Source organism: Polypterus senegalus, chromosome 16 (genome assembly GCF_016835505.1).
Source record: "Polypterus senegalus isolate Bchr_013 chromosome 16, ASM1683550v1, whole genome shotgun sequence".
Lineage (NCBI taxonomy): Eukaryota > Metazoa > Chordata > Cladistia > Polypteriformes > Polypteridae > Polypterus > Polypterus senegalus.
In genome coordinates, this window is record NC_053169.1 from 36,780,662 (window position 1) to 36,801,144 (window position 20,483).

General features: G+C 32.8%; 1 protein-coding gene across 5 annotated transcripts in view; it reads right to left on the minus strand.

Annotated features, from left to right (window-relative positions):
- si:ch211-130h14.4 overlaps window positions 1-20,483 on the minus strand; it is a 69,051-nt gene that overhangs the window by 12,745 nt on the left and 35,823 nt on the right. For all 5 annotated transcript variants that reach the window (XR_005630865.1, XM_039738358.1, XM_039738356.1 and 2 more), the window contains 5 exons: window positions 18,260-18,346; window positions 16,216-16,354; window positions 15,662-15,774; window positions 8,042-8,074; window positions 7,642-7,737 (listed from right to left, as the gene is read on the minus strand). Coding sequence is in view for 4 of the 5 variants with exons in the window: in XM_039738358.1 (XP_039594292.1) it covers window positions 7,642-7,737; window positions 8,042-8,074; window positions 15,662-15,774; window positions 16,216-16,354; window positions 18,260-18,346 (468 nt within the window). In the remaining variant the exon portion in view is untranslated. The remainder of the gene's footprint in view (window positions 1-7,641; window positions 7,738-8,041; window positions 8,075-15,661; window positions 15,775-16,215; window positions 16,355-18,259; window positions 18,347-20,483) is intronic.

The following is a 20,483-nucleotide window of genomic DNA, read 5'->3' on the forward strand; positions in this document are numbered from 1 at the left end:
GTTAGAATTGCAACAAAATGGCAAGAAAAAAATCAACAAGTTTACAGGAGGCTATTCAAAGGCTTTAATAAAGGTAGGAATATTCAAGTAAACAACATCAATTAATCTTACTCTTTTACTTTCACTTTCCACATACATCATAATACTGGCATTTGAATCATAGTATTCTATCGCCTAGATTGGAAGAAACATTATACGTTAAATTGTGGTTTACCATTTGTGATGCTCTACAACCAAGTGGATGGGTCTTTTCCATGCATTTGATGTACTCTTTCTTCTAAAACAAGTTCTGAATCTCATATCTGTTGTTTTACCATAGAAGCCACTGAAAGACTAACTAAAAACTGTAATGCTATTAATTTTAGCCTACATCTATACAACCTCATAAAGACTGAGTGGTTTTCCAAGAAAGAATGGGCAGGATACAGATGTGCAAAGCTTCTACAAATAACTTATGGCTGTAATATTTGCAAATGGTGATGGTAACAAATATTTACTTACGGTAGGGGGTCTTAGGAAGGTAGTGAGTATAATGAATCATTTCCTACTTTTTTATTTATAATTAATTTAAAAGGATTTAAAGTTAAAATTAATGATGTTAAAAATTCTAAAGAAATACATTAAGATTCCAAATTGTATTTTAGTAAAATGTAAAAAAAGCAAAAAGAAATACTTTAATTGGTTTATGTTGCTGCATATTTTAAATATCAACTGCTTAAACTGCCTCAATGAAATGGTATTATTATACAAAATATACCTACAAGTAGCCGTAGTCATGCTAAAAGTCGGGGCCAATATTATACCATTCAATTAGTTTTACACAAGTCCTGGTTTGAGTTAATCCATTATATCGAATGTTCAACCCAGGCTGGTGAAGCAGTAAACTCAATTAATCACATGGCCTTAGAAGGCCCATAGCATAATTGTTTTAAGCTTCACATTACTGTGTATAACCTTTTTTAATAAATCAAGATACAATTACTGGTAGCACAACATGTGATGACTTACTTGAAAGTACATGGGGAAACAACTGGTAATTCTTCATTTTAAAATATAATGGCTATGCAAATTATTAAAAAACATTTTTCTATCTTATACATCTTTTTGATTATGCAGACTTTGTGATAAGAATATCTTATTTTAGTAGCAGAACCAGAGCACTTCAATAGAATGTTTCAAGAAACTGAGCACCCAGATTTGAATCTGAGTTGAAAATAGTAGGTAACTGCCAGATGTGGAAAAAAGCCTAAAGGAGGCTAATGTTGCATTTATTGTATAAACTTCTGTAACAGCTGAAAGTCTACAGTGCTGTCCTTACACTTTATCTGTCTTTTTTTCAGAGTTTGGATGCAGCTGAGAAACCAAGTTTAATTTTTTCTTCTGTAAACATGACAAAAACATAGAAAACCTTAAACCTTAAATTTCAATGCTCCTCTATTTTAATTGTAATTTAATGTTGGGGATGACTGCTTCATCAGAACACTATGCATTCATTTCTTACTGCAAATTTTTCATATTCAGATTTTCATTCTGTCACCGTTGTACATTTTCTGTTTTGGCCAATTTTTACTGCCTGGTCTTTCTATTGCTAGCTCTGCTGAACTGTCTACATTTGTTTTTCTTCAATTTACATTGAATGCATTGAATGAATCATTTTCTAAATTGTATTGTTAACTGTGGGCAGCATGGTGGTGCAGTGGTTACCGATTAGTGTTGTTGCCTCACAAATGCAGAGACGAGAATTTGATTTTAAAGCTGTCCTTGTGAAGTTTACAAATTCACCCCACATCCCAAAAGCATGTCGACTCTAATTAGCTAATATGAGTGAAAGTAGATGCATGTGGGGATTCTGTAATGAAATTGCTATAGTGTGCCTTAGTGCCCAATACTTGTTTACCATGGTGACAGATTGCATGATGGTACAACATACTAACAACAGTTTCACTGTACTCTGTACACGTGACAATACTTCTGTTACAGCTACTGAGAGAGGCTTGACAAATCTGTGTCTGATAAACCGAATTCACAATATATATGGATGGATGTCAATATTTTTTAATTGTTTTGTAAAAAACACTTGGTAATAACATTAAAGATAAGAAATTATTTAAAAAAATATATTATTAATATGTTATGGCATAGATTACAGTGTAACAAATACCAAAATACAAAATTAAGTGACACCAGAAAAATCTATAAAGGTGTATAAATATCTGTCCTAATAACACAAGTAAAATTAAAAAATCAAGGTAGTCCTATAAATCTAATACTCCATTACATAAAACTATCTAGTAAATAATTAGAGACAACAGCTAATATGAAGCGGAGGAAGAACAGGAAAATTAAGGATATTTCAAACTTCAAAGATGGTTTCTGTGTTCCTGGTTCAGCTTCCTCCTTGTATTATTCTCCACAGTTGTCAGTCTCACCACTGTTTTATGGTGCCAAACTTGACTGCTTACACTTCATAAAATTACAGTGAGCAATCAAGCAAAGGTGTGGATAAGTGAGGTGAGGATGTCAGCCGTATCAAGTTTTTCACCACCCCTGGTGAGATCTAAACAATAGATTTTAAATGTGAGCTTTTCAGATAATCTTGTGCTAAAAGGCTGGGGTAAAACAACTGACACAAAACTGTTTTTTTTTTCTAAATATTATACAGACAACAGTCAAAAGCAGTTTCATATTACCAGATATATTAGTTTAATTCCAACTGCAAAAAAAAAACAAGGGTAAGTTAAACACGAAATTACACTGGTCTACACAAAATCCTTGTGCACAAACAAATCGATATATTTTAAAGATTTAATTGTTCTGAATCCATTTCTCAAATTGTAATTTCTCGTCTACAAATAGTTTCTGCAAAATATCAGGTTCAGTGAAAAAAGCCACTTTGAAAAAAAATGGTATATTTTTAAAAAATAAGTTATGTTTGTTTTATGATATACATATTTTTGCAGCTGAAAAATGTCAGTCTTTCTCGTACTTAATGTTAATTAAGATGGAAACAACATTTTTTGTTCTCAAACAGTATTTTTTCTCTCTTTTTATTCCTTTAAAACAGCCAGGAATGTGTATTAAGTAGGCTAGAAAGATGCCCCTTTTATTGTCTTGAAGAAACAAAGTTGCTGTTTAAATATTTTTACAGAGATATGTGAGTTCAGGTTTTTCCATCCATTGTCTTGACCGGTAACAGGTAAGCAAATGGTAAAAGAACACACAGTCATCCTTTACAGAAAAAAAGAAAGCATGTGTAACAATTTTCTTGGAAATAAATATTTTCTTGTAAATAAATATTTTTGGTAGAAAACTATGAGGATCTGGCTGATGAGCTTCTCTCTTTCTAGCTAGCACTTGGGTGCAACATGTCTTTAGAAATCCATTTCCTACACTCTCATTTAGAATTTCCCCACTCCCGAGGACATGGGAGCAGTCGCTAATGAACATGGGTAGAGTTCCACCAAAACATCGCGCAGATGGAGAGATATTATAGTGGAAACTAAAATAAGTCAAAGTTAGCAGACACCTGTTGGTCATTCCACACCTTCAGAGGATTATAAGTAGGGGAAAAAACTACCAAGTGACTACTTTTTATAAATACTAATTATATTTAAAAACAATTATATGTGTAATTATTACTATTTTCAGGTTTAAGTAATAAAAAATATTTTTAGTTTTTATGTCTAAAATAGTGGGTTTTTTTTCATTTAAGCCTTCATCTCCCAAAAACTGAATGCGATTGAACAATTCTGTTGTCAGACTGGGATTCAACACTCCAAAATCAACAAGGAGCAAAAGAAAAAGTGTTATCTGACCCCTTTCGAAATGAAAAATGGCAAAAGTGGGCAAGAGATTGATTTTATTGAATTTAAATTAAAAACCGTGTTTTACTTCAATTTAATGGTTTATGACTTGAGAGTTAATATAAATATATAAAAACAGGTAAAAAATTACTTTTATCTTAGTGCAGTGCTGCTATATATTTATTTGATTCCTCTCCTTGATTACATCTTGCTTGAAGAAGGGGCCTGAGTTGCCTCGAAAGCTTGCATATTGTAATCTTTTTAGTTAGCCAATAAAATGTGTCATTTTGCTTGGCTTTTCTTTTGATTCCTTTGAAACAAATCTTTAAGTTCATCTGTAAATACCTTCATGTTTAAAACTATCACTTTAAAGTAATTTACATGATAGTTCACAAAGCTATGGAAAATAAAAAAGTTGAATTTGGTCCTACAGTATGAAAAAATACTCTACTTGCTGATCATACACTGTAATTAGTTAATGAATGGTTATATATTTAAGAAATACTTATATACATTACACACACGTTTGTATGTTTGTGTGTATATATACATATCTTAATTTAATGCTTACTTTAATATAAATTTGATTAACATTAGTCACATCATGACTGACAATTTTAAATGGGTTCTCATACTTCCCACAGCTGTACAATGGCTGTCTTTCAGAAAAGGCCATAACAGCTTGAAAGTAGTGGTTTGTCACTTTCACTGCTCTCCACTTTATTTTCTAGGGAAGCCTCCCTGGAGCTGTCAGAGGAAGAAGGTGATAATATGCCAGTGAGTAATGCTTTCGCCCTCCTTCACAATCTGCAGTCTTGTGAGTGTTTATCTATGTCACAGTTCTCTCTCATGTTCCCTGCCTCTGTTTGCCTGGGTTAACTTTGACAGTGGAGTGTGAGAAAATGAACCTCCCTAAATCCTAAAATGCTGTTCAGGACTTTTCCACTACAAACAAACTGTTTGGGTACAGTGCTACTTTTAATATAATGTTTGACTTTCAATTTAGTCTGCTGAAAAATAAACATCTTCTCTCACTGGAATTCATCAGCATTGGCTCACTTTGCATCTCACTACGGTTTCACTGCTTTTTAAGGAACAAAGAAACAATTAAGGGTCCTGGATCTTAAAAAGTAACAGAATTAATATTAAGGCAAAAGAAAAATATTCCAGTAGCAGCAGTAACTGTCTATAAATTTATTATAAATTATGAAAAAGGGGCACAAACAAAAATCTGTAAGCACTGCAGCCTTTCAGGAGGAGAGTTTAATATATCTTCCTTATATTCATTAATAAATTTCTTCTAGCACTCACTCAGGATGAAAAGTTTGTTAGTGGAAAGTTACAAAAACACATCAGTTTTCATGTATTAACATAAAAACGGACCACATTAGCTATCAATAGTCATAGAATAGGTAGAGAAACCACTTCATTAGATTACTTTGATTCACCAAGTGCTGGCAGAAGGTAGGACATAAAAGGCAATTCAGAATTCAGATTCTGTTGTTCATATGTAAGGCTGTCTAGGAAAGCAGGAGGCAGTAGCATAAGAAGGAACCTGGTAAGTAAAGATATATATTTGGTCTTGAAAAGCTGAGTACTGGCTACAAACTGCAGAAGATAACTTTTTTAATCAAAGTGAGTTGTTCACAGCCTCGCAAAGAATTGTTATGTAAACAAGGAGCCCAACTGTAAGGTATAAATGATATAATAGGAAATTACTGTAGACTTTATTCCCATGTTTTCATTTAAAAAACTGTTTTTCAGCCACCAATTATCTCCCATCGAAATTTGACACATAATTCAAAAGTCTTTTTAAAAGAAATCAATGTGAAAAGTAATATGACAGCAGTGGCATGTAAAGATGATTTACCAACAGGCTGCTAGACAGGTTTTCCACTTTGATGATATACAGGTGAACATGAATATGCCATTTTGCTCTGTAGACAGGTAAGTCACACGTGGATGAGAAGGTGGATAGTACTTCTTTTTTGCTCAAAAGATGAGTGTTTGGTAAATGATAACACATTGTCACAGTATACACAAAATGGGGTGTCCACACAAGCAGGCAGTTTTGCCTTAGCACTATACTTACTGCAGCACTGGAAGCTTGGGTGTTGCTCTCACAGACTGTTTCTTAGTCTCAGGGTTACATTGCAGAGTACATTAGTGTTGCTGAAAGAAGTGGGCAGACACTAACATGTTCTCTGTGATCTTTTAATGGTTAGAACATTAAAAGCTACATGCAAATTATATAAATCCAAGCTACACTTGAAAAGCAAGCAAAATGTGGATACTTTATATAAAACGGTTTGAGGACCAATAGCCTTCCACTAGCTCTCCATTGCTCCAATCCCCAATTACTTTGACCCACATTCACCACTGAGATAAAGAGCTCACTCTACTAGGATATACAAGTTTGGTATCTTAAATGTAGAATTTGGTAAAACTCTCAAAGATATCAATAACGTTTATCTAGCAGGAGTTTAGTAGCAAACAGAGATATATGCATTTTGGAAAATCTGGTGAAGTGAATTCAAGAGGTAAAAGTAAGAAGTATTTCTTCACTTAGTAAAATCTACAAAACACTGTAGTACTTATGCTGTTCCACAGCTTATATATGAATTTTTATGAACTGCAGTTGAACAGGTTTTTACTATTTTACTAACTAGACAAGACACATTATCTACTGTAAATGGTCTCTTCCGGTCTGACTACATCAAGACTCTAAGGTAGTACAAGTAAAACATATTTTAAAAATATACTCATCCTTGAAAGCTATACAAATAATTGAATTATTTGTATCATATATTCGCATCCTTCATTGCTTTAAAATACAGTGCTGTGCTATCCACAAAATTAAGATAATGTTGGAGATTGTGAAGTTTGTTGAATATTAAATATTTATAGAACTATTAGGATTTTTGTCTGAAAATATTTTAAAACTACAAAAGTGAAGGTAACCTTCCAAAGAACTGGAATCCTTTTTGAGGTGGACTCCTGCTTTGCACCCAGTACTACTGGAATTGGCTTATGCAGACTAGGAGGTGGATGGTTGCAAAATGAAGATTTGAATTTTCAACACTGTATCAGCTCTGTGAGTATTATTATGTGTCACAGTGCTTTAATGTATAAATTAACATCTACAGTACTTTCTGCTTTAAATCTTTTGGAAAACAAGTACACTGAAAACGATTTACATAATAATACTGACTTTATTATATGTGATCAAAAACATTCTATTGATTGTTTTTGTCCTCGGAGCTACAGTAATATTACGTAAAACTGTGTTAATAATGTGTTTTCTGTAATCTTTTTTCCCCATTCCCAGCAGATATATAATTCTAACAGATTGGAAATGTTAAAATAAGCCATTACTAAATTGTGTATGAATGTACAAAGTACATATCTACTGTGTTATAGTGCTGTAAAGCATGAAGTTACAACATTTTAGTTTACTGTTCTATTCATACACCATTATGGTTTTATTAATAGTAAAGCAGATACCAATGTAAAGCTTTGAGTAACTGATAAAATATCATTAACTGCAGCCAATGGTAAGAACAAAACTGAGTAAGTATGTTTTGTCTGCATTACTTTATCAAATATGTATTATTAAATAAACAATGAAAAATAAACTGTTTTTTTCATTGTAATCATCACAAACTATCTTGTAAAATAAAAAAAAACTCATTTTGTTTCTTTGTTTGAATCTTACAAGCAAGCAAATAAACAGCAATGACAGAGAGATAAATACTATTTTTAAGAGTATGGAAAGGACATCTAATGTTGAGAAGCTCATTTGAATGAGGGTCTGCACAGGCTGTGGTTTGACATCTACCTTAGGAAACATTTGCTCAATTCTGTCTTGTTCCCTCTGGTGTTTGCTCGAAAGATGAGCTATGTGCTCACAAGCTGGATCTTCTGAAAGGCTATTCTGTGTAGAGGTCAGAGGGAAAAAAAAGACAGTAAACAAAGGTGTTAAGAAAGGGTAATATACAACCTACCGTTTTCCGTGTCACTTTGCTTTCTTGACATTATTTGGTAACATTTTTACAAACATCATAATTTATATAAAATGATTACATTAACAACTCACTAAAGTACTATAGCACAAAAGTGAATGTTGCACTACTTGAATGATTTTTGTTACCGTATCATTACATGGATTTTTTTCTATTTATGAATATTTACATTTACATTTATTCACTTAGCAGATGCTTTTATCCAAAAACACTTACCAAAGATGGCTTATATTTCCGCTGTTCTCTGAACTGAAAACAAAAACAAGAAGTAATTTGAAATAGTTTGTAATATTAATTTTCCTTTTTTACACATAAGGTACGCATTACAAAAAGCAGGATGCATTCTTCATGTATTGCCCTCTAAATTTTAATATTCTGTGCTGGTTACCAAACACCCTGTGTGCTTTAAATTAAAGGAACTATCTAAAGTACATTGAAGAACTGACTTTATACTATTTACATATTTTAGGTATGGCTCCTCTGAAAACTACTCAGTGTAAATATACTATATATGGATTCAATCTGAGCAGAATCAAATTATAACAAGCATTGTATCCATGGTTAATGTACAGTGACTTAAGTAGCAGCATCATTTTAATTCATTTGGTTTGCTCAAATCTACAAGCATAGGTAACTTTTTGGTGTTCAGAAGCACTACTTAATATTTCTATTGTTGATACTGTACATAGTATAATTCCCTTCACCTGACAGAATAGGCCATCACTTTTAGTTAAGGAATTAAACAGCTATGCCTGCTCAAATCTATATGGTTTCAAGAACCACCATATATTTTAGTATAGCAGTAGCAGTTTTTTCATATCTCCACTTCTCTGATCTGATTTCACATGGGAACTGAATATTTTGAACCTTCCTGAATTAACATTTTTAATTTTAAGAACACTGTCTAAAATTAGCTTTCAGGTGCTTCTGCAAATTAATTTATAAATATATAAAGTATTCCAGTATTCTACATTAATTTTCATTGAGAAATAGTTTTACAGATTGAATATTTTTTCACCTATTTTTATGGTTTCCCTTCTATTTGGCATCTCTTTACGTGTTAACCTATTATAACAGCTTTTACACCATTAATATGAAGGTAGTGATTTCTAATACAAAACCAAGAAACAAATTTCAACTAAAAAAGTATCCTAGTTCAGTTTCATACAGTATTATACTGTAAATGTTAATGGTGTATAGTTTTTGCATTATTCCCTAAACCGTTTTATTCAGGACCTCTTTCAGTCTACACAAATTACATCATATCATATGGGTATTTGAAAGATAACTATCATCTTGTCCAGGACAGGTTCCCTCACTCACCACAACCCTGCAATTGGATTAAGCATTTTAAGTGAACAAGTGAATGGATAATCTTTGTTGTTTTAGCTGGTTTCATGCCTGTGATACTTTAGAGGCTTCTGAAAGAAAGTATCGTTTTGAAAACCTTGTCTTATAGATGGAAGGGGACCGATGTGGGTATACTGATATATCATGAGGGAACAAAAACATCCATACAACCTCCACAAAGTCAGTGTCACTGTTCATCTCCTAAAGAAAGAATGTGATTTGGCATGTTACCATTAGAAAAGTACAACAAAATGAACATTGGAAAGTCAGAGAATTTAAAAATAGTTTTCACAACTCTATATAAAATCAGCAAACTCCATTCACCATTATATAATATTTGCTAAATAAACAATTGAAATGTTCCTCATTAATGTTTCTATTATTGGTGCTCAAAGCATACAATATTGTACGTTACTATTGCTTGATAATATAATTATTATCAGTTTTTCCTTTGACAAGGTTATTTTCTTTTCACGAATAACCCTAAAATGAAACAATTATCAGGATCAGCAACCCTCTTCTACTGTTAATGCTGTAAAAATGACAAGCCAACTCTTTCATTTTAGCAGTAGTACACTAATATATTTAAGTCTATATTTAGTCTCCATGCATATTATCAAAATTATCAAAACTAAGCTCAATTTTATATTAAAAAAATCTAAATAATATCACAGTACCAAGCTTGAACTGGAAGTGGCTTGGCCGAAGCACATTTAGTTGTTAATATATTGCTAATGATGTGCGACTTCTTAAGGGCAACCTGCGACTGCTATGGCCAACACCCGATAACACAACTCACCCCAGTGCTGGCACACTTTGGCTACTGGGTGCAAAATCTCTTCTGAAAGAGATCCTAAGTAGAGTCGTTTACTCACAGCACTATGTAGCAGGTAACACAAGAATACAAACCTCACAAGAGCAAGTTTGCAGTAAAACCAGAACAAAATTCTCATAATGGATTGAGATTTTGATAAAATCATGAAGAACAGTAACACTCACTAACAAAACAAAAAAAAATCACTTGTGTTCACAGTAGAGCCTAAGGCAAAAAATACAATTTTAATAAATTGTTTTTGTTTTATGTTTTAATATATCTACAGCTTATTACTTAGAAAGCCAGAGAAGCTTATCAGAATACCATTTTTCTAAAGAATATCTCTTACATTTTAAATGATTCTCTATCGAAATATAAACAGTAACTGAATTCCTTCTTTTCTGACAAAATAAAAAAGACCCTAATAGACAACAAGCTAAAATTGGCTATTTAAATGCATAACTTGTACTGGTACATAATTAACTAATGCTAAGAATCAGAGGTCATCTGAGACTTTCATAAAGTTTTCCCAAAGACATGTGGAATTCAGTCTGGTATGGATGCTGCATAGTGTTATCAACATGTGTTTGTCAGGGTAGCAGTGAGAATTCACACTAATGAAATACTTGTAGGCACATGTCCCTGTTACTCTTCTTACTACCTTCCTAATTTCTAGTGCACAGGTACTTGCACAAGTTGCATTACCCTACTAACATTATACATACTCTTACTAAACAGAGTTAGAGACTCATTGCCAACAATAAGAGCAATGTATTGTATTATACTGTATGTCTCACTTGAACAAATAAATAAACAGTACAGGGGTTACATGAAAATAAAAAATATAAATATTCTATTGTACAAGGAATAGAATTTTTCCTTAAATAGTCCAAATACAAGGGATATTTTTAAGTTCAAGTAATCGTATTTTTGATCCCTTTTTAAATACAGTTTAATCAATTGTTCTTTTGATTTGTTTTAAATGACAGAAATATTAAGACAAGCCCATGGTTATTTGCCTTTTTTTAAATACATGAATTAACCCTGACCAGGATGCAGGACACATTCAAGTATTCTATTACCTAGAGACCAATTCAGAGCTAACAAGTATGTCAGGAATGATCTATTTTTTAATGTGGAAAGAATAGAAAACTGTTTGAATATGGGCAGCACATGCAAATTCCACATAACCAAGGTGGGGGTTGAACACAGATGTGTGGAGCTAAGGCAGTAGAGCTAAACATGGTACTGCCCACATTGCTTTCAACAATAGGAAAATTGTATTTTTTTTCTTTACTCCCTGTAATGATTTTCCCACTTTCTTTTACATGTTTTATTCAGTCCCATACAAATTTATTAAAGATATGCCTTCATCTCTAATTAGGATAAAATAAGTTGTAAAATAATGTATTTACTCTTAGATATAATACAGATTAGCTCTGTAGACTTCTCAGAATTTTGCAAAACACTGTCATATGCTTTCACTGCCTATAAAACAATGTAAAATGCAGTTAAAAAGCATTGAACGTTATTGACTTTATTTTCTTATATTTATTTTCTATTTTGCTTTATCATTGTTTTGCTTTTGTTTCCCTTAAATTGTGAATTGTTTGAAGAACACAGTATAAAAATTACCTCAAACATTATTATTTATTACTATTATTATTTTACATTACCTTACTGGATTCCCTAACAAATGCTGATGAACTTTGACTTGATAAATCCAAACCAGGCTTTAAGGTTTATGAGATGCAGATACAAACCCTGGTATATTATATTTAATTCACATTAGGTTTTACAAAAGCATATAGGCAAAAAAAGCTTATTTACAAACAATAGAAGTTCTTGATTAAGCAATATAAACACCCTATGCTGGGGTCCAATAGACAAGAAAACACATTAATGGTGTGGGCTAAGATTTCAAAATGGCCTTTTACTGACTGTTGGCAATTGATTCTTAACAGGTGTTTAGCTCAGGTACTGCTAACAGCTGTTATTTAATGAAGAGAAGCTATATGTGGATGGTAAACATTTACAAAATACGGCTTTTTTAAATATAATAATTTGTAATTTGTTTTTGAAATACTTAATAAAGTTTAAAAAAGTACAGAAACTTTTTGAATGTCACTTCGTATATTATTATCATTAGATTTTCATTTGTTTACATTGTTCACTCGAGCATTTCTGTTCATGGTTTTCGTCAGTTGTATGTGGTCCCACTTTAACTTCTGCAAATGAGAATACATATGTAAAGTCTCTTGGAGAGAGGGCCTCTATTCAAAGTAAGTAGCCACACGAAAACATAAATGATTATGGAGGTTGTTTGGGTACCGCCCCTCCTCCAGTCATCCATCCACCCTATTGGTCAGTGCTGCTCAAGTGTTTCTGCTGTGTTGTTTCTTAGCAACAAAGCCCCATCTTAGCACAGCATGGTTCTTGTGCATTAGATTAAAATTAATAGATATTGACAAAATAAAAAAAAAAACGGTGTATGTTAATTTTGTTTTTTTCTACAACTCATCCTAATGTGAATCAAAAATCAGACAAAGTATTTTTTTTTGAGATTTTGGGGTATTTAATTTTTCTGTTGTAAAAGGGTGGTTTACCCGTAAACATTGATATATCAAAATGCTGTTTCTTAGGGGATACCTAATGACATAGATATGTAATTCTGCCAAATTATGTTTTTTTAACTAAATGGGAAAAGGTGTGTTTTGTTGATGAGTGAGTGAGTGATTGAATGAATGAGTCAGTCAGCTAGCTTTACATTATAATATATATATATATATATAGATGTGAAAATCAACACAGATTTTACTTTGGTTTTTCAAAGAAATGTATTGTGATTACTTAATGATTTATATGAAAACTCTGGTTATTTAATTGAAGACCACATATACCACTACATCTTGCAGCTTATTTTTATGTTATTTATGAAAGTCTGATGATGATTAAAAAATACATATTATGACCTATTATTATATATATATAATTATATTTTGACCTATACATTTCTTCTACTAAAAAGAAACATGAACAATGGCACAGGGTGAGAGTTGACTATTTAAAAGGCACAGCAGATCCTGTATTGGTTCTGTGTGAGTGATATGATTAAGTTAAATAACTTGTTTAGGCAAGGGTCAAGACCTAAAAAGTATGCATATATGAAGGAAGTAACACTAGACTTACCCAATGAGATATGCTACAAAATGGCAGGGATAGGTCTGTACAGGCCAAAATTCTTACATTTGAGGGGATAGGCTGCTTGGGGTGAGCTGTACAAGTCTGTTTTTTTTTTTTCTGAGGTCTGCACATATTTTGAGCCTTATCTATGACAGGATCCACAACAAATCCAAAACAGAAGTTAAAACTCAAATTCTATACTAATAACCTTTTGAATTGCCTTCAAATAAATCAAAGACAAAACACAAAGTTCAAAAGAGATTGGGGCTTAACTACACAAAAGACTAAAAACGGTGATCCTAGGAGTGAGACATAGATGAAATCCTGACAGATAACAACCTCATACACACTGCAAACATAATAAAGAAATACTTGGAACAAAGTATGCTGACGGCCTCAGAGCTCCAACCTATGTGGGATAACTTGGACAGGAAAATAACAAAAAACACGCAAAGCCAAAAAGAGTTAAGGCAAATCCTGTAAGAAACATGGGAGAATTTGTTACTGGACTACATCGATCTAGTGAAACAAGTAATTTCTGTTTAACATTCTGAGAAATGCCTTAGAAAAAAGTGAAATTGCTGTTATAAAGCCTTTATCTTCTTCTTTATTTAATTTCAAGTCTATCTTGCTTATAGGAGTAATAAGGTATGAGGAAACAAAGCCATATCGGTTACTTTCAGCTTTTTGTTTTTAAACTAATTTCCACTTGAATATTTCCTTCCCTGTTTTTCTAACAAAAATGCTAACAAGTGAAGTATAGTGCTGAGAACTATTTTCATTATTTTTCTTTAATTGTCATATTCACAAATTCTAAACAGAGCAATAATTACTAATTTTTATGATAATCTTGCTTTTATAATTTTACTATAATCACATATAAGGTATATAGTATATATTATTGAAGGATTAATATTGCAAAATTCTTAAGAGATACATAGCTTTAATTCTAAGAAAATATTTATAAGAGCAACCATGAAGTTTGATACTTTTTCCAAATTTGAACATTTAATATTTCCTTTTTCTTTTTAAAAATCCAGGCAGCTTTAAAAGTTCTTTTCTGCCAAATTCCAAATTCTCACCAGATTTCCTATGCCTTCTGCAAATAAAACAAATACAGTAAACCAAGGGACCACATAAATGTTGATACCACATAAATGTGTCAGTTGGCATTTTCATATCTACTTTAAGGAACAAGAATGAAAATGGGCAACATAGGTTTTCTTTTGGTGACCTAAGTGAAAATGTTTGTGTTACATAAACTTTGATGCAACAGACATTGATTAATTTTTTGTACATCATAAATTTCATTAACTGCTTCAGGGCAGCAAAAGACTAATCCTGGAAAAGCTGGAAAAAAACCCAATTGATTACCCATATTAGAAGCCACTTTGTCAATCGTTATAAAATATTATACAGAAATATCATGGTTCAAAGTTTAGTGAAACTGAAATTAACTAATTACTGGCATGAGCTTATCTGACTGTACCCAAAAAAAAGCATACAAACCATATATATATAACATTCTTTAAGTCTATCATGAAAAGCGTAAGAAAAAAGTCAGTCAAAGACCAGTACAAATAATTGTTAATGTGCTAAAATGAAAATTCTTGTTTGAGGCTAAATTTCAGAAAACACCAGACTGAATACCTTTTAGCTCAATATATTAAAAATGAACAGAACAATTAAAATATTAATAAATAAACAAATAAAAAAGTAGTAAAACATGACCAGTTTGCTTGCTGGGGTGCTTTGTCCATTCCTTATCTGGCAGATCATACAGATCTAAGTTGTTTTAAGCTCAGCTAGTTTAAACAGTGTTGTTGTATGTCCCAATTGAAATTGTACTGAAAGAAGCCCTTCTTCTTGTCCCTTCCTTTGTCCATTTGCTTTTTTCTTTTGAAAGAACATTGTGGTTGCCCTCTGCATTTCATTACCATTCACTCCTCACTGTTAAAATAAACCAGTGCAATCTTCTAAAGATGGCATCCTACAGTGCAATGCTGTGTAATGTACAGTATCATCCAGGAGGCAGTGTCTTATCCATGACCAACACAGAAGAACAATGGAAGCAGTTTCACAAATCTGGCCAAAAAATTTGTATTTTTACTCATTTGCTCAGACATGTGATGCTGAATATTCAGTGAATCGCTAGGAACAACTTAAACTTATTTGACAATGCTTATTTTGAAGTTTTAATAAATCACAACCTGAGGTGCTTCACTTTTCCTAAACAATTAAAACATGTTCTTAAATTTGCAAAGGTTATCTGTCTTTACAAGTGAATTCAAACATGTTTCATACATTTTTAATAATGTAACATAAATGTTTGTAATTGAATAGTTCTCCAATTAACACAAAGCAGTAGCAAATCATTTTTATAATATATATCAAAGTAACACAGCTACATCTAACATTGCACTATTAAACAACTAAAAACAAAAATAACAGATCACAGCCAAATATGTTTAATATTATTAGTTACTTACATGAGTGGACTGTAGACCATTTTTCTGAGTAACACTAATGGTATTTTGTAGGCTTCTCACTGTATCATTGGTTTGCAAATTTTGAAACATCAGTGTAGTCTTACAGCCGTTCACTGTCAAAAGTACACAACAAATTAAGATTTAAAAATCTTTGCAATGAAGATTAATTTTTTTTTTTCTGATTTTCAGGAAATTTGCCAACATATCTTAATTTTTATTATAACTAAGGAAAGCTCGTTTTTGCAAAAAACACAGAATTTTGTTATGAAGCTATATAATAAAATTAAATTAGCCCATTTACATTTCACTTTTACTGTACTGTATGTGACAAATGTTGTTTACATACTCCCAAAATTTTAAAAAATGAACAGTACAGCACAGTAAAAAGTGATTTATAACTTTTCATAATAGTAAATAGTAAAGTGCTTACTATTATTTAAATTAATGTTCTTCTGATGAACAAATGATTGTGCAGTAGGCAAAGTGATAAATGACAGAAATTCAGCATATTTTATTACTGTGCATTATATATAAAAACAAACAAAATACTCAACTCATTAATTTCATTTCTTGCAGTCTCTCTTTTAAATGTGAGGAATGCTGAAACTGACTAATCAAATGCCAAAATTCTTCAAAATCTCTTCTGGTCTTCAAATATCCACATCTAGTCAGCTGATTCTGCACTTCTACAATCTAGTTACATGAACATATAACGTGTTAAAATAATACAGACTAAACGGAAAAACATATTGTACCACTTGTTTTTTAACCAAATTGGTTTATAATGTGTGCAAACTAAATAAGAAATTGAAGTAATTTTAAGTGTAGCTGAACAGTAAAATACAAGTTTGGCAAACGTATAACAGAGAGTTGTGAAATACGAAAAGTTAAAAACCAGATAAAGGCTCAACTGAATGGCACAGTGGCACAGTGATAGTGCTGTTATCTCACAGTAAGTAAACCAGGTTTTGTGTTCTGGGTCATCCTTGTGTGGAAGTTGCATGTTCTCCCCATACTTGCATGGGTTTACTCACACTGCACAAAGACATGCTGGGTAGGAGAACTGGCAACACTAACTTGGCCTGTGTGTGTGTTTACCCTGTGATGAACTTGTGCCCAGTCCCAGGGTTTGTTCTTGCCTTGTGCTCTAAAATGATATGACAAAAATTCAAATGAAACAACATGGCTTGTTCATTTTTAACATGTAATAAAGTTGCATTTATTATTTTGTTTTCCAGATGGAGAAGGATTTAAACCTCACCTACTATAACTCTTCAAGTTAAGAATGCAGTGAAGAAAAATCTATAATAATTCCATTTTAAGACAATATAATAACACTGAATAAGTCATCTCCCAATCCGCTACATCCTAACACAGGGACACAGGGGTCTGCTGGAGCCAATCCCAGCCAACACAGGGAGCAAGGCAGGAACAAATCCCGGTCAGGTCGCCAGCCCACTGCAGGGCACACACACACACACACACACACACACACACACCAAGCACAATTTAGCATTGCCAATTCACCTAACCTGCATGTCTTTGGACTGTGGGAGGAAACCCGAGCACCTGGAGGAAACCCACGCGGACACAGGGAGAACCCGGGAAGCGAACCCAGGTCTTCTTACTGCGAGGCAGCAGCGCTATCATTGTGCCACTGTGCCGCCCCTGAATAAGTCTGTTATTCATTTTTGTAGTCCTTAGCTTTCAGACAAATCAGGACATTCATTCATTTGTAAATGACCCATAAACTATATTTTGAATAAACTATAAATAATGTTGAATAAAATTCAGTGGTCAGTCCTGGTATCTCACAGCTCCACCAAACTAGGTTTAATTTTGCAGTTCAATGTGCACTTTAATATCTGAAGTGTGTTTTTTTCCCAGGTACTCTGTATCTCCTTACATATTCAGTAAGTTCTTACTATGTGCCTGCGATGAGTGAGTATGACAAAGTTCCTGAAACAGACCTGACTCTTGGTAATTCTTAAATTGGATTAAGGAGACTGAGAAAATGGATAGATGAACTGTGAAAAACTACATTTTCTGTGAAAGATTACATTTTTCCACTAAATAAAAAGTAAACCAGCTAAATAAAGGAGCTACAACATATTTCTTTATTTCTTAAATAATTTTGTGTGATGTGTGATTGAATCCATTATCTGAACCAACTTTCTCCTCTAAAGGTTAGTAAACTGTCTGAGCCCATGCTCAAAACGCTGGATGAAAGGTAAGAACCCACACAAGATGGAACATCAATCCATCACATGGAACATTAACACATTTCTATGCAGTCACTTGTCCCTACCAATTATAGGTCAATCTAACATGCTTATCTTTGGAATGATAAATTAAATCAAATTACACAATAGACAACACATTCAGATACAAGCAGAACATGCAAATTCCTTACAACAGTAAATAGGAAAGAAATCTATCCAAATTCCCTGGAGTTGTCAAACAGCTGCTTTAAGCAGTATGCCACCAACCTTCCCTGTTTTACACACATTTTGAATTAACTATGTATTTTTGAACTTTATTTTTCAGAATAAACATCCCTTTTAGAAAGCACTAGCAATAAACCAAAAAAACACATACCAGATAGTATCCAGACTTAGGAAGTGACTGAAGGTATCTATCATCATGTGATATCTTGTTGTAAGGAAGTTTATGTACAGGACTCATCTGAGAAATATGGAAAGAAAATATGGTGGCTTTTAGTAGCAAAGAAACAATGAATAAGATAAATGACACGTAAACAGTCAGCCACAGGAAGCCATTAATAACACTGGACATCAATTAGGACCCAGCAGGTTGCTCCTGCATTGCCTGCTGCTGTAACTCCACCTCTGCAACTTGAACACAACTCCTGTCACCGAGTGAGGAAACAACAGGTTATTTCATTTGCCCAGCAATTTGTACTAAAGGATCCCTGTTGTTAAGCCCATAAAGCTGTTTGTAGTTTTATTCCTTGAAGTCAATTTCATTATACAAAGCAATTACTGGCAACTGAAAAGTCAGCAAACGTTAAATACCATACCATACCATCTTCTAAGCCTGCTTAATCCTGAGCAGGGTCATTGACAAACATTAAATAATAAAGCTCTAATGTTTAATAGAATACTTGACTGAGAGTATATACAGTAGTTATAAATGTACTTCCAGAGTCAATGGATTACATTAAAGGTACTATTCACTGTTATCAACAGGATGCCTAAATTACAGAAATGGGAAGTATCCATTAGAAAATTTTGAAGCATAAAAACTGGGTAACAGAAACACACGTGGAAGACCATTTTTAAATGTCCAAGAATACAGTGAGGAGGTGTTAAGAATCATTAGCTGTGATTTAACAATCTGCCTGTTTACAATTGTGCATATTAACAGATTACAGAGCAACCTGGTAACCAACTAATCCATGCTTAAAACAATGCTTTTACTGCTAATGTTTACAAATGATTTAGAAACTTACCAGTATATTTGTTATAATACAAATAAAACAAATCGCTTAAATATATGACTACACAATTTTTCTGTAAATTCTGTATGTTTTTCTAAAATTCGCAACTAAAGCATTGACCCAAAAAATAGTTATTCAGTGAAGATTATAAGTTTAGATTTGGAGACATTTATTTATATGTAACTCATGTAACAACTGTCAATTTTATTGCTATTTCACTATCAGACACTCATATATATACAGCTCAACCCAGTCGGGACGTCCCAGATATAGAAGGGGAGGGGAAGGCAGCTTTTTTAGGGCACTACCTACTCCAAGATGCTAGAGGGCAGCTTCCCAGGGCACCATGGAATTTAGGGTTCTGTATCTCAGCCCTGTTGGGTGCTATGGGTGCCACCAGGGGGTGTTGTGGATGAACCAGGACATATACATTATCCACCTGACCCGGAAGAGCTGGCAGCCCATGTGGGCAGAAGAGCTGAAGCACTTCCAGGTTGGACAGCATATAAATGAATATAAGGAATATATATATATATATATATATATATATATATATATATATATATATAAGGAACCTAGCCAGCAAGACTGAGTTGGAAGGAGGTGGACAACGCTTGCTGGGACATGTGGAGGAGAAAAGAAAAAGAAAATGAGACATTTGTGTGTTTTGCAGTGCTTTATTGCCAGTTTTCTTGTGACTGTGGTGGGTGGAGAGCACTGTGAAGAATTTAAAATAAATAAACAAATTATTGCTGCTTTTAACTCGTATCCTCAGTGTCTGTCTGTTGGGTTAGAGGAGCGACAGTGCCATCTAGTGGTCACAATATATATAAGGTTTAAGATAATTAAGTTGAATCGATACTGTGAAATGAAGAGTCAAAGTATTTTTTTCAGTGGAGGATGATCCAAATCATTAATTACACCTTTCAAATAAAATGGTGAAAGTTTTACAGTAAACAAAATAATATTAGAATTCAAATTTAAGCTTTGATTTATTTCTTATGTAAACCCAAAAAATCTGGTATTGTATTTAAATTCAGCCTAAATTCAAAGATACAGTAATCATAGAGTTTTAGAGTTCAGCTTCTTTACTATGTATAGCATATACCATTCAAATATGTATTTTCTTCAACTTGTCATATTCAGTTCAAAGTTATATGATGCTAGGCACGTGGCACTATTAAAATCAGCTATATCCACGCTCATAAGGATTCATTTAAAACACTACTATATCATTGGATTGAAAACTGGAGATCCCCACAGAAAATTAAGAAACATGCAAATACCATATCCCTAGCATCCAAGTCTGGAACAAGGGCTTAGGACAGCAAAAATTATAAAATGCAAAATATTATTTACAAA